Source organism: Excalfactoria chinensis (genome assembly GCF_039878825.1).
Source record: "Excalfactoria chinensis isolate bCotChi1 chromosome 1 unlocalized genomic scaffold, bCotChi1.hap2 SUPER_1_unloc_1, whole genome shotgun sequence".
Taxonomy (NCBI): Eukaryota; Metazoa; Chordata; class Aves; order Galliformes; family Phasianidae; genus Excalfactoria; species Excalfactoria chinensis.
The window spans coordinates 12,843-28,471 of record NW_027315565.1 but is presented as its reverse complement, the minus strand read 5'-3'; the positions used below and the strand labels follow the sequence as shown (position 1 = coordinate 28,471).

General features: G+C 52.5%; 1 protein-coding gene across 1 annotated transcript in view; it reads left to right on the top strand.

Annotated features, from left to right (window-relative positions):
• The window catches only part of LOC140264702 (filamin-C-like), a gene marked incomplete at its 3' end in the record, with an annotated part of 65,619 nt that overhangs the window by 37,630 nt on the left and 12,360 nt on the right, over positions 1-15,629 (top strand). The window contains exons 5-7 of the mRNA XM_072360622.1: positions 64-214; positions 4,028-4,146; positions 8,126-8,203. Of these exons, the coding sequence (XP_072216723.1) occupies positions 64-214; positions 4,028-4,146; positions 8,126-8,203 (348 nt within the window). The remainder of the gene's footprint in view (positions 1-63; positions 215-4,027; positions 4,147-8,125; positions 8,204-15,629) is intronic.

Below are 15,629 nucleotides of genomic sequence, written 5' to 3'. Positions count from 1 at the left end.
GTGTTGTTGTTATGGTTGTGCTGTTGTGTTGTTGCTGTGGTGGTGACGGCGCTGTGTGTGCAGGTGATCGCCCCGGAGGAGATCGCGGACCCCAACGTGGACGAGCACTCGGTGATGACGTACCTCTCGCAGTTCCCCAAGGCCAAGCTGAAGCCCGGCGCCCCCCTGCGCACCCCCGCGCTGCGCCCAGAACGCGTCCGCGCTTACGGGCCCGGTATGGGGGCACACAGTGGGGGCATTGATGGATCCATTGGGGGGCATTGATTCATTGGGGGTCACACAATGGAGGGCATTGATTGATCCATTGGGGGGCACTGATCCATTGGGGGGGATTGATTGATCCATTGGGGGCATTGATCCATTGGGGGGCATTGATTCATTGGGGGTCACACAATGGGGGGCATTGATCCATTGGAGAGCATTGATTGATCCATTGGGGGCACACAATGGGGGGCATTGATTGATCCATTGGGGGGCACTGATCCACTGGGGGGCATAGATCCACTGGGGGGCATTGATGGATCCATTGGGGGGCATTGATCCATTGGGGGACATTGATTGATCCATTATGGGACATTGATCCACTGGGGGGCATTGATTGATCCATTGGGGTCATTGATCCATTGGGGGGCATTGATTGATCCATTGGGGGCATTGATCCATTGGGGGGCATTGATTGATCCATTGGGGGGCACTGATCCACTGGGGGGCATTGATTGATCCACTGAGGGGCATTGATCCATTGGGGGGCATTGATTGATCCATTGGGGGCCATTGATCCATTGGGGGGCATTGATGGATCCATTGGGGGCACTGATCCACTGGGGGCATTGATTGATCCATTGGGGGGCATTGATCCATTGGGGGGCACTGATCCAATGGGGGCATTGATTGATCCACTGGGGAGCGTTGATTGATCCATTGGGGGTCATTGATCTATTGGGGGGCATTGATTGATCCATTGGGGGGCACTGATCCATTGGGGGGCATTGATGGATCCATTAGGGGAAGTTGATCCATTGGGGGGCATTGATCAATTGGGGGGCATTGATTGATCCATTGGGGGGCACTGATTGATCCATTAGGGGACGTTGATCCACCGGGGGGCATTGATTGATCCATTGGGGGGCGTTGATCCATTGGGGGGCACTGATCCATTGGGGGTCATTGATGCATTGGGGGGCATTGATTGATCCATTGGGGGGTGTTGATCCACTGGGGGGCATTGATTGATCCATTGGGGGGCGTTGATCCATTGGGGGGCATTGATCCATTGGGGGGCATTGATTGATCCATTTTGGGGCACTGATCCAATGAGGGGCATTGATTCATTGGTGGCCATTGATCCATTGGGGGACACGCATTGGACGGCATTGATTGATCCATTGGGGGGCATTGATTGATCCATTAGGGGACATTGATCCATTGGGGGGCATTGATCCATTGGGGGGCATTGATTGATCCATTGGGGAGCATTGATCCATTGGGAGGCATTGATCCATTGGGGGGCATTGATTGATCCATTGGGGGGCGTTGATCCACTGGGGGGCATTGATTGATCCATTGGGGGGCATTGATTGATCCATTGGGGGCATTGATCCATTGGGGGGCATTGATTGATCCATTGGGGGGCATTGATCCATTGGGGGGCATTGATTGATCCATTGGGGGACATTGATCCATTGGGGGGCATTGATTGATCCATTGGGGGCATTGATCCATTGGGGGGCATTGATTGATCCATTGGGGGGCATTGATCCATTGGGGGGCATTGATTGATCCATTGGGGGGCATTGATCCATTGGGGAGCATTGATCCATTGGGGGGCATTGATCCATTGGGGGGCATTGATCCATTGGGGGGCATTGATTGATCCATTGGGGGGCACTGATCCATTGGGGGGCATTGATCCATTGGGGGGCATTGATTCATTGGGGGTCACACAATGGAGGGCATTGATTGATCCATTGCGGGGCACTGATCCATTGGGGGCATTGATTGATCCATTGGGGGATGTTGATCCATTAGCGGGCATTGATTGATCCATTGGGGGGCATTGATTGATCCACCGGGGGCATTGATCCATTGGGGGGCATTGATCCACCGGGGGGCATTGATTGATCCATTGGGGAGCATTGATCTATTGGGAGGCATTGATTGATCCATTGGGGGACATTGATCCAATGGGGGGCATTGATTGATCCATTGGGGGGCATTGATCCATTAGGGGGCATTGATTGATTCACTGGGGGGCATTGATCCATTGGGGGGCATTGATTGATCCATTGGGGGCATTGATTGATCTATTGGGGGGCATTGATCCATTGGGGGGCATTGATTGATCCATTGGGGGGCATTGATTGATCCATTGGGGGGCACTGATTGATCCATTGGGGGGCATTGATCCATTGGGGGGCATTGATTGATCCATTGGGGGACATCGATCCATTGGGGGACATTGATTGATCCATTATGGGACATTGATCCACTGGGGGGCATTGATTGATCCATTGGGGGGCATTGATCCATTGGGGGGCATTGATTGATCCATTGGGGGGCACTGATCCATTGGGGGGCACACATTGGGGGGCATTTATTAGGGGGGTATCTACTGGGGGGTCACCAGGGGTATTTATTAGGGGGCACTGGGGGCACCAGGTACTGGGGGGAATTAGGGGGCATTGGGGGCAGTGAGGGGATGGGGGGATATTGGGGTTGAGGGGGGATGTGGGGTGCAATGGGGGCATTGGGGGGGATGTGGGGTGCAATGGGGGCACTGGGGGGGATGGGGGGTGCAATGGGGGCAGTGGGGGCAGTGGGGGGATGGGGTGGGATGGGGGGATATTGGGGTTGAGGGGGGATGTGGGGGACAATGAGGGCCGGGGGGGGCATTGGGGGGGCAGTGGGGAGGGGGGCTACAGGGGGATATTGGGGATGGGAGGGGGTGTGGGGGGCAATGGGGACATTGGGGGGCTTTGGGATCGTGGGGTGCAATGGGGATTAGGGGGAATGGGGGGCACTGGGGACATTGGGGGGGTATTGGGGAGCATTGAGGGCAATGGGGTCATGGGGGTGTAGGGGGCATTGGGGGCTGGGGGCCATTGGGGCAGGGGGTTCTTTGGGAACATGGGGTTCATTGGGGGGGTGGGGGGATGTGGGGACACAGGAAGGGTCTGATGATGGCGTGGCAGGTCCTGGCAGGGTGATAGCAGGGCTGTGTTCAGTTGTGACATGGCAGGTCCTTGCAGGGTGATAGCAGGGCTGTGTTCAGGGCTGTGTGTGTTCAGTTGTGACACGGCAGGTCCTTGCAGGGCGATAGCAGGGCTGTGTTCAGTTGTGACATGGCAGGACCTTGCAGGGCGATAGCAGGGCTGTGTTCAGTGGTGACATGGCAGGTCCTTGCAGGGCGATAGCAGGGCTGTGTTCAGGGGTGACATGGCAGGTCCTTGCAGGGCGATAGCAGGGCTGTGTTCAGTTGTGACATGGCAGGTCCTGGCAGGGCAATAGCAGGGCTGTGTTCAGTTGTGACACGGCAGGTCCTTGCAGGGCAATAGCAGGGCTGTGTTCAGTTGTGACACGGCAGGTCCTTGCAGGGCGATAGTAGGGCTGTGTTCAGTTGTGACATGGCAGGTCCTGGCAGGGCGATAGCAGGGCTGTGTTCAGTTGTGACATGGCAGGTCCTTGCAGGGCAATAGCAGGGCTGTGTTGAGTGGTGACACAGCAGGTCCTGGCAGGACGATAGCAGGGCTGTGTTCAGTTGTGACATGGCAGGTCCTGGCAGGGCGATAGCAGGGCTGTGTTCAGGGGTGACATGGCAGGTCCTTGCAGGGCAATAGCAGGGCTGTGTTGAGGGCTGTGTTGAGGGCTGTGTTGAGGGCTGTGTTCAGGGCTGTGTTCAGTTGTGACATGGCAGGTCCTTGCAGGGCTGTGTTCAGGGCTGTGTTCAGGGCTGTGTTCAGTGCTGTGTTGAGGGCTGGCCCGGCAGGTCCTGGCAGGGTGATGTGAGCGGTGCGGGTTCTGTGTGCAGGGCTGGAGCCGCAGGGGAACACGGTGCTGCAGCCGGCACGATTCACGGTGGAGACGCTGGAGGCCGGCACTGGGGAGGTGCTGGTTTATATCCAGGACCCCGAGGGACACACCGAGGAGGTACGGCACCGGAACCACACCATGGGGGGCTGTGGGGCACAGCGGGGTTATTGGGGGTCCCATTGGGTATCAGTGGGTCCTGTTGGGTCTTGGGGGACACAGTTGGGTCTGGTTGGGTCCCATTGGGTATCAGTGGGTCCTGTTGGGTCCTGGGGAGTCACAGTGGAGACCGGTTGGGTCCCATTGAGTACCAATGGGTCCTGTTGGGTCCTGGGGGGTCACAATGGAGACCAGTTGGGTCCTATTGAGTACCAGTGGGCCCTGTTGGGTCCTTGGGGGTCCCATTTAGTACCAATGGGTTCTGTTGGGTCCTGGGGGGACACAGGGGGGTCCTTGGGGGTCCCATTGAGTACCAGTGGGTCCTGTTGGGTGCTGGGGGGTCACAATGGAGACCAGTTGGGTCCCATTGAGTAGCAGGGGGTCCTGTTGGGTCCTGGGGGGTCCCATTGAGTACCAATGGGTTCTGTTGGGTCCTGGGGGGACACAGGGGGGTCCTTGGGGGTCCCATTGAGTACCAGTGGTTCCTGTTGGGTCCTAGGGGGTCACAGTTGGGTCTGGTTGGGTCCCATTGAGTACCAGTGGGTCCTGTTGGGTCCTGGGGGGTCACAGTGGGGTCCTTGGGGGTCACAGTGGGGTCCTTGGGGGTCCCATTGAGTACCAGTGGTTCCTGTTGGGTCCTGAGGGGTTACAGTGGAGACCAGTTGGGTCCCATTGAGTACCAGTGGGTCCTGTTGGGTCCTGAGGGGTCACAGTGGAGACCAGTTGGGTCCCATTGAGTACCAGTGGGTCCTGTTGGGTCCTTGGGAGTCCCATTGAGTACCAATGGGTTCTGTTGGGTCCTGGGGGGTCACAGTGGGGTCCTTGGGGGTCCCATTGAGTACCAGTGGGTCCTGTTGGGTCCTGGGGAGTCACAATGGAGACCAGTTGGGTCCCATTGAGTACCAGTGGGTCCTGTTGGGCCCTGTGGGGTCACAGTGGTCCTGTTGGGTGCTGTTGATCCCATTGAGCCCCAGAGGGTCCTGTTGTGTCCCATTGGATTGCAGTGGGTCCTGCTGGGTCCCACTGATTCCCAATGAGTCCCTTTGGGTTCTGTTGGCTCCCTCAGTTTCCCATTGCATCCCAGTGAGCCCCACTGTGTCCCTTTGGGTCCCACTGACTCCCATTGGTTCCCATTGTGTCCCATTGTGAACCTTTGGGTCCCATTGGGTTCCCATTGGTTCCCATTGATTCCCATTGTGAACCTTTGGGTCCCATTGGGTTCCCATTGGCTCCCATTGGTTCCCATTGATTCCCGTGGGTTCCCGTGGATTCCCATTGGTTCCCATGGGTTCCCATTGGGTTCCCATTGGGTTCCCATTGGTTCCCATTGGGTCCCGTGGGTTCCCATAGGGTTCCCATTGATTCCCATGGGTTTCCATTGGTTCCCATTGGTTCCCATGGGTTCCCATTGATTCCCATGGGTTCCCATTGGTTCCCATTTGTTCCCATTGATTCCCATTGGTTCCCACGGGTTCCCATTGATTCCCATTGGTTCCCATTGATTCCCATTGTGAACCTTTGGGTCCCATTGGGTTCCCATTGGTTCCCATTGGTTCCCATGGGTTCCCATTGGCTCCCATTGGGTCCCATTGGTTCCCATTGATTCCCGTGGGTTCCCGTGGATTCCCATTGGTTCCCATGGGTTCCCATTGGGTTCCCATTGGGTTCCCATTGGTTCCCATTGATTCCCGTGGGTTCCCGTGGATTCCCATTGGTTCCCATGGGTTCCCATTGGTTCCCATGGGTTCCCATTGATTCCCATTGGTTCCCATGGGTTCCCATGGGTTCCCATTGATTCCCATTGTTTCTCATGGGTTCCCATTGTTTCCCATTGGTTCCCGTTGATTCCCATGGGTTCCCATGGGTTCCCATTGATTCCCGTGGGTTCCCATTGATTCCCATGGGTTCCCGTGGATTCCCATTGGTTCCCATTGGCTCCCATTGTTTCTCATGGGTTCCCATTGATTCCCGTGGGTTCCCGTGGATTCCCATTGGTTCCCATGGGTTCCCATTGGTTCCCATGGGTTCCCATTGGGTTCCCATTGGTTCCCATTGGGTCCCGTGGGTTCCCATTGATTCCCACGGGTTCCCATTGATTCCCATTGGTTCCCATTGTTTCCCATGCGTTCCCATTGTTTCCCATTGGTTCCCGTTGATTCCCATGGGTTCCCATTGGTTCCCATTGGTTCCCACGGGTTCCCACGGGTTCCCATTGGTTCCCACGGGTTCCCATTGATTCCCATGGGTTCCCATTGATTCCCATGGGTTCCCGTGGATTCCCATTGGTTCTCATGGGTTCCCATTGGGTTCCCATTGGTTCCCATTGGGTCCCGTGGGTTCCCATAGGGTTCCCATTGATTCCCACGGGTTCCCATTGATTCCCATTGGTTCCCATTGTTTCCCATGCGTTCCCATTGTTTCCCATTGGTTCCCATTGATTCCCATGGGTTCCCATTGGTTCCCATTGATTCCCATTGGTTCCCATTGGTTCCCATGGGTTCCCATTGATTCCCATGGGTTCCCATTGATTCCCATTGGTTCCCATTGTTTCCCATGAGTTCCCATTGTTTCCCATTGGTTCCCGTTGATTCCCATGGGTTCCCATTGGTTCCCGTTGATTCCCATGGGTTCCCATTGGTTCCCATTGGTTCCCATGGGTTCCCATTGATTCCCATGGGTTCCCATTGGTTCCCATGGGTTCCCATTGATTCCCATTGGTTCCCATTGTTTCCCATGAGTTCCCATTGTTTCCCATTGGTTCCCGTTGATTCCCATGGGTTCCCATTGGTTCCAGTTGATTCCCATGGGTTCCCATTGGTTCCCATTGATTCCCATGGGTCCCCATTGATTCCCATTGGTTCCCATTGTTTCCCATGCGTTCCCATTGTTTCCCATTGGTTCCCGTTGATTCCCATGGGTTCCCATTGGTTCCCATTGGTTCCCATTGATTCCCATTGGTTCCCATTGATTCCCATGGGTTCCCATGGGTTCCCATTGATTCCCATGGGTTCCCATGGGTTCCCATTGGTTCCCATGGGTTCCCATTGGTTCCCATTGATTCCCATGGGTTTCCATGGGTTCCCATTGATTCCCATGGGTTCCCATTGATTCCCATTGGTTCCCATTGTTTCCCATGAGTTCCCATTGTTTCCCATTGGTTCCCGTTGATTCCCATGGGTTCCCATTGGTTCCCATTGATTCCCATTGGTTCCCATTGGTTCCCATAGGGTTCCCATTGGTTCCCATTGATTCCCATGGGTCCCCATTGATTCCCATGGGTTCCCATGGGTTCCCATTGGTTCCCATGGGTTCCCATGGATTCCCATTGGTTCCCATGGGTTCCCATTGGGTTCCCATTGGTTCCCATTGGGTCCTGTGGGTTCCCATAGGGTTCCCATTGATTCCCATGGGTTTCCATTGGTTCCCATGGGTTCCCATTGATTCCCACGGGTTCCCATTGATTCCCATAGGTTCCCATTGTTTCCCATGCGTTCCCATTGGTTCCCATTGGTTCCCGTTGATTCCCATGGGTTCCCATTGGTTCCCATGGGTTCCCATTGGTTCCCATTGGTTCCCATGGGTTCCCATTGGTTCCCATTGGTTCCCATTGGTTCCCATGGGTTCCCATTGATTCCCATTGATTCTCATGGGTTCCCATGGGTTCCCATTGGTTCCCATTGATTCCCATTGATTCCCATGGGTTCCCATTGATTCCCATTGGTTCCCATTGGTTCCCACGGGTTCCCATTGATTCCCATTGGTTCCCACGGGTTCCCATTGATTCCCATTGGTTCCCACGGGTTCCCATTGATTCCCATGGGTTCCCATTGGTTCCCATGGGTTCCCATTGATTCCCATTCATTCCCATTGGTTCCCATGTGTTCCCATTGGTTCCCATTGATTCCCATCGGTTCCCTTCTGACTCACTGTTCCCCCCCAGGCCCAGGTGGTGGCCAATAAGGACGAGAAGAGGACGTTCTCTGTCACCTACGTCCCCAAAGTGGCGGGGCTGCACAAGGTGGGTGGCAGCAACGTGGCTGTCACTGTGTCACCCTATTGTCCCCACCTGTGTCACCGTGTCACTGCAAAGTCCCCATGTGTGTCACTGCGGGGTCCCCACGTATGTCATCATTTCACTGCAGTGTCCCTACGTGTCACTGTCCCCCCCTCCTGTTGTCCCCTCCTGCTGTTCCCCATGTCTTGTCCCCATGCTGTGTCCCCCCACCATCTCCTTGCTGTCCCCCCACTGCTGTCCCCCTGCTGTGTCTCCATGCTGTCCCCCTGCTGTCCATGTCCCCCTGGTGCTGTGTCCCCTTACCGTGTCCCCTTACTGTGTCCCCTTACTGTGTCCCCCCACCATCTCTTTGCTGTCCCCATGCTGTCCCCTTGCCGTGTCCCCCTCCTGTGTCTCCATGCTGTCCCCCTGCTGTCCGTGTCCCCCCGGTGCTGTGTCCCCTTACCATGTCACCCCACCATCTCCTTGCTGTCCCCCTGCTATCTGTGTCCCCCCCTTACCGTGTTCCCCTGCTGTGTCCCCCCACCATCTCCTTGCTGTCCACCCGCTGTCCATGTCCCCACCCGTGCCGTGTACCCACCATCCCCTTACCGTGTCCCCTTACCGTGTCCCCCCACCATCTCCTTGCTTTCCCCCTGCTGCTGTCCCCCTTTACCGTGTCCCTGTGCCGTGTCGCCCCCTGCCGTCCCCCCGTGTTGCGCCCCCTGTTGATGTGATTGATGCCGTGGTTCCTATTGGTGTGTTGATGTGGTTCCTATTGGTGTGATTGATGCCGTGGTTCCTATTGCTGTGATTGATGCCGTGGTTCCTATTGGTGTGATTGATGCCGTGGTTCCTATTGCTGTGATTGATGCCGTGGTTGCTGTGATTGATGCCGTGGTTCCTATTGCTGTGATTGATGCCGTGGTTCCTATTGCTGTGATTGATGCCGTGGTTCCTATTGGTGTGATTGATGCCGTGGTTCCTATTGGTGTGTTGATGTGGTTCCTATTGCTGTGATTGATGCCGTGGTTCCTATTGCTGTGATTGATGCCGTGGTTCCTATTGCTGTGATTGATGTGGTTCCTATTGGTGTGATTGATGCCGTGGTTCCTATTGGTGTGTTGATGTGGTTCCTATTGCTGTGATTGATGCCGTGGTTCCTATTGCTGTGATTGATGCCGTGGTTCCTATTGCTGTGATTGATGCCGTGGTTCCTATTGGTGTGATTGATGCCGTGGTTCCTATTGGTGTGATTGATGCCGTGGTTCCTATTGCTGTGATTGATGCCGTGGTTCCTATTGCTGTGATTGATGCCGTGGTTGCTGTGATTGATGCCGTGGTTCCTATTGCTGTGATTGATGCCGTGGTTCCTATTGGTGTGATTGATGTGGTTCCTATTGCTGTGATTGATGCCGTGGTTCCTATTGCTGTGATTGATGCCGTGGTTCCTATTGCTGTGATTGATGCCGTGGTTCCTATTGGTGTGATTGATGCCGTGGTTCCTATTGGTGTGTTGATGTGGTTCCTATTGCTGTGATTGATGCCGTGGTTCCTATTGCTGTGATTGATGCCGTGGTTCCTATTGCTGTGATTGATGTGGTTCCTATTGGTGTGATTGATGCCGTGGTTCCTATTGGTGTGTTGATGTGGTTCCTATTGCTGTGATTGATGCCGTGGTTCCTATTGCTGTGATTGATGCCGTGGTTCCTATTGCTGTGATTGATGCCGTGGTTGCTGTGATTGATGCCGTGGTTCCTATTGCTGTGATTGATGCCGTGGTTCCTATTGGTGTGATTGATGCCGTGGTTCCTATTGCTGTGATTGATGCCGTGGTTCCTATTGCTGTGATTGATGCCGTGGTTGCTGTGATTGATGCCGTGGTTCCTATTGCTGTGATTGATGCCGTGGTTCCTATTGCTGTGATTGATGCCGTGGTTGCTGTGATTGATGCCGTGGTTCCTATTGCTGTGATTGATGCCGTGGTTCCTATTGGTGTGATTGATGCCGTGGTTCCTATTGCTGTGATTGATGCCGTGGTTCCTATTGCTGTGATTGATGTGGTTCCTATTGGTGTGTTGATGTGGTTCCTATTGCTGTGATTGATGCCGTGATTCCTATTGCTGTGATTGATGCCGTGGTTCCTATTGCTGTGATTGATGTGGTTCCTATTGGTGTGATTGATGCCGTGGTTCCTATTGGTGTGTTGATGTGGTTCCTATTGCTGTGATTGATGCCGTGGTTCCTATTGCTGTGATTGATGCCGTGGTTCCTATTGCTGTGATTGATGCCGTGGTTCCTATTGGTGTGATTGATGCCGTGGTTCCTATTGGTGTGATTGATGCCGTGGTTCCTATTGCTGTGATTGATGCCGTGGTTCCTATTGCTGTGATTGATGCCGTGGTTGCTGTGATTGATGCCGTGGTTCCTATTGCTGTGATTGATGCCGTGGTTCCTATTGGTGTGATTGATGTGGTTCCTATTGCTGTGATTGATGCCGTGGTTCCTATTGCTGTGATTGATGCCGTGGTTCCTATTGCTGTGATTGATGCCGTGGTTCCTATTGCTGTGATTGATGCCGTGGTTCCTATTGGTGTGATTGATGCCGTGGTTCCTATTGGTGTGTTGATGTGGTTCCTATTGCTGTGATTGATGCCGTGGTTCCTATTGCTGTGATTGATGCCGTGGTTCCTATTGCTGTGATTGATGTGGTTCCTATTGGTGTGATTGATGCCGTGGTTCCTATTGGTGTGTTGATGTGGTTCCTATTGCTGTGATTGATGCCGTGGTTCCTATTGCTGTGATTGATGCCGTGGTTCCTATTGCTGTGATTGATGCCGTGGTTGCTGTGATTGATGCCGTGGTTCCTATTGCTGTGATTGATGCCGTGGTTCCTATTGCTGTGATTGATGCCGTGGTTGCTGTGATTGATGCCGTGGTTCCTATTGCTGTGATTGATGCCGTGGTTCCTATTGCTGTGATTGATGCCGTGGTTCCTATTGGTGTGATTGATGCCGTGGTTCCTATTGCTGTGATTGATGCCGTGGTTCCTATTGGTGTGTTGATGTGGTTCCTATTGGTGTGTTGATGCCGTGGTTCCTATTGCTGTGATTGATGCCGTGGTTCCTATTGGTGTGATTGATGCCGTGGTTCCTATTGCTGTGATTGATGCCGTGGTTCCTATTGGTGTGTTGATGTGGTTCCTATTGGTGTGATTGATGCCGTGGTTCCTATTGCTGTGATTGATGCCGTGGTTCCTATTGGTGTGATTGATGCCGTGGTTCCTATTGGTGTGATTGATGCCGTGGTTCCTGTTGCTGTGATTGATGCTGTGGTTCCTATTGGTGTGATTGATGCCGTGGTTCCTATTGGTGTGATTGATGCCGTGGTTCCTATTGCTGTGATTGATGCCGTGGTTCCTATTGCTGTGATTGATGCCGTGGTTCCTATTGGTGTGATTGATGCCGTGGTTCCTATTGCTGTGATTGATGCCGTGGTTCCTATTGCTGTGATTGATGCCGTGGTTCCTATTGCTGTGATTGATGCCGTGGTTCCTATTGCTGTGATTGATGTGGTTCCTATTGGTGTGATTGATGCCGTGGTTCCTATTGGTGTGTTGATGTGGTTCCTATTGCTGTGATTGATGCCGTGGTTCCTATTGCTGTGATTGATGTGGTTCCTATTGCTGTGATTGATGCCGTGGTTCCTATTGCTGTGATTGATGCCGTGGTTCCTATTGCTGTGATTGATGCCGTGGTTCCTATTGGTGTGATTGATGCCATGGTTCCTATTGCTGTGATTGATGCCGTGGTTCCTATTGCTGTGATTGATGCCGTGGTTGCTGTGATTGATGCCGTGGTTCCTGTTGCTGTGATTGATGCCGTGGTTCCTATTGCTGTGATTGATGCCGTGGTTCCTGTTGGTGTGATTGATGCCGTGGTTCCTATTGCTGTGATTGATGCCGTGGTTCCTATTGCTGTGATTGATGCCGTGGTTCCTATTGCTGTGATTGATGCCGTGGTTCCTATTGCTGTGATTGATGCCGTGGTTCCTATTGGTGTGATTGATGCCGTGGTTCCTATTGGTGTGATTGATGCCGTGGTTCCTATTGCTGTGATTGATGCCGTGGTTCCTGTTGCTGTGATTGATGCCGTGGTTCCTATTGCTGTGATTGATGCCGTGGTTCCTATTGCAGTGATTGATGCCGTGGTTCCTATTGCTGTGATTGATGCCGTGGTTCCTATTGCTGTGATTGATGCCGTGGTTCCTATTGCTGTGATTGATGCCGTGGTTCCTATTGGTGTGATTGATGCCGTGGTTCCTATTGCTGTGATTGATGCCGTGGTTCCTATTGCTGTGATTGATGCCGTGGTTCCTATTGCTGTGATTGATGCCGTGGTTCCTATTGCAGTGATTGATGCCGTGGTTCCTATTGCTGTGATTGATGCCGTGGTTCCTATTGGTGTGATTGATGCCGTGGTTCCTATTGCTGTGATTGATGCCGTGGTTCCTATTGCAGTGATTGATGCCGTGGTTCCTATTGCTGTGATTGATGCCGTGGTTCCTATTGCTGTGATTGATGCCGTGGTTCCTATTGGTGTGATTGATGCCGTGGTTCCTATTGCTGTGATTGATGCCGTGGTTCCTATTGCTGTGATTGATGCCGTGGTTCCTGTTGCTGTGATTGATGCTGTGGTTCCTGTGATTGATGCTGTGGTTGGTGTGATTGATGCTGTGGTTCCTATTGCTGTGATTGATGCCATGGTTCCTATTGGTGTGATTGATGCCGTGGTTCCTATTGCTGTGATTGATGCCGTGGTTCCTGTTGGTGTGATTGATGCCGTGGTTCCTATTGCTGTGATTGATGCCGTGGTTCCTATTGCAGTGATTGATGCCGTGGTTCCTATTGCTGTGATTGATGCCGTGGTTCCTATTGCAGTGATTGATGCCGTGGTTCCTATTGCTGTGATTGATGCCGTGGTTCCTATTGGTGTGATTGATGCCGTGGTTCCTATTGCTGTGATTGATGCCGTGGTTCCTATTGCAGTGATTGATGCCGTGGTTCCTATTGCTGTGATTGATGCCGTGGTTCCTATTGCTGTGATTGATGCCGTGGTTCCTATTGCTGTGATTGATGCCGTGGTTCCTATTGCTGTGATTGATGCCGTGGTTCCTATTGCTGTGATTGATGCCATGTTTCCTATTGGTGTGATTGATGCCGTGGTTCCTATTGCTGTGATTGATGCCGTGGTTCCTATTGCTGTTATTGATGCCGTGGTTCCTATTGGTGTGTTGATGTGGTTCCTATTGGTGTGATTGATGCCGTGGTTCCTATTGCTGTGATTGATGCCGTGGTTCCTATTGGTGTGATTGATGCCGTGGTTCCTATTGCTGTGATTGATGCCGTGGTTCCTATTGCTGTGATTGATGCCGTGGTTCCTATTGCTGTGATTGATGCTGTGGTTCCTATTGGTGTGTTGATGTGATTCCTGTTGGTGTGATTGATGTGTTTCCTATTGCTGTGATTGATGCTGTGGTTCCTGTTGGTGTGATTGATGCCGTGGTTCCTATTGCTGTGATTGATGTGTTTCCTATTGCTGTGATTGATGCCGTGGTTCCTGTTGCTGTGATTGATGCCGTGGTTCCTATTGCTGTGATTGATGCCGTGGTTCCTATTGCTGTGATTGATGCTGTGGTTCCTGTTGCTGTGATTGATGCCGTGGTTGCTGTGATTGATGCCGTGGTTCCTGTTGGTGTGATTGATGCCGTGGTTCCTATTGCTGTGATTGATGCCGTGGTTCCTGTTGGTGTGATTGATGCCGTGGTTCCTATTGCTGTGATTGATGCCGTGTTTCCTATTGGTGTGTTGATGTGGTTCCTATTGCTGTGATTGATGCCGTGGTTCCTATTGGTGTGTTGATGTGGTTCCTATTGCTGTGATTGATGCCATGTTTCCTATTGGTGTGATTGATGCCGTGGTTCCTATTGCTGTGATTGATGCCGTGGTTCCTATTGGTGTCATTGATGCCGTGGTTCCTATTGGTGTGATTGATGCCGTGGTTCCTATTGCTGTGATTGATGCCGTGGTTCCTTTTGCCGTGATTGATGCTGTGGTTCCTATTGGTGTGTTGATGTGGTTCCTGTTGGTGTATTGCTGTGGTTCCTGTCATTGTGATTGATGCCGTGGTTCCTGTTGATGTGGTTCCTGTTGCTGTGATGATGCCGTGGTTCCCTATTGGTGTGTTGATCTGTTTCCTGTTGCTGTGATGATGCCATGGTTCCCTATTGCTGTGACTGATGCCGTGGTTCCTATTGCTGTGATTGATGCCGTGGTTCCTATTGGTGTGATTGATGCCGTGGTTCCTATTGGTGTGATTGATGCCGTGGTTCCTATTGCTGTGATTGATGCCGTGGTTGCTGTGATTGATGCCGTGGTTCCTATTGCTGTGATTGATGCCGTGGTTCCTATTGCTGTGATTGATGCTGTGGTTCCTGTTGCTGTGATTGATGCCGTGGTTCCTATTGCTGTGATTGATGCCGTGGTTCCTATTGCTGTGATTGATGCCGTGGTTCCTGTTGCTGTGATTGATGCCGTGGTTCCTATTGCTGTGATTGATGCTGTGGTTCCTATTGGTGTGATTGATGCCGTGGTTCCTATTGCTGTGATTGATGCTGTGGTTCCTATTGGTGTGATTGATGCCGTGGTTCCTATTGGTGTGATTGATGCCATGGTTCCTATTGCTGTGATTGATGCCGTGGTTCCTATTGCTGTGATTGATGCCGTGGTTCCTGTTGCTGTGATTGATGCCGTGGTTCCTGTTGGTGTGATTGATGCTGTGGTTCCTATTGGTGTGATTGATGCCGTGGTTCCTATTGCTGTGATTGAGGCCGTGGTTCCTATTGCTGTGATTGATGCCGTGGTTCCTGTTGCTGTGATTGATGCCGTGGTTCCTGTTGGTGTGATTGATGCTGTGGTTCCTATTGGTGTGATTGATGCCGTGGTTCCTATTGCTGTGATTGATGCCGTGGTTCCTGTTGGTGTGATTGATGCTGTGGTTCCTATTGGTGTGATTGATGCCGTGGTTCCTATTGCTGTGATTGATGCCGTGGTTCCTGTTGCTGTGATTGATGCTGTGGTTCCTATTGGTGTGATTGATGCCGTGGTTCCTATTGCTGTGATTGATGCTGTGGTTCCTGTTGCTGTGATTGATGCCGTGGTTCCTATTGCTGTGATTGATGCCGTGGTTCCTATTGCTGTGATTGATGCCGTGGTTCCTATTGCTGTGATTGATGCCGTGGTTCCTATTGGTGTGATTGATGCCGTGGTTCCTATTGGTGTGATTGATGCCGTGGTTCCTATTGCTGTGATTGATGCCGTGGTTCCTGTTGCTGTGATTGATGCCGTGGTTCCTATTGCTGTGATTGATGCCGTGGTTCCTATTGCTGTGAT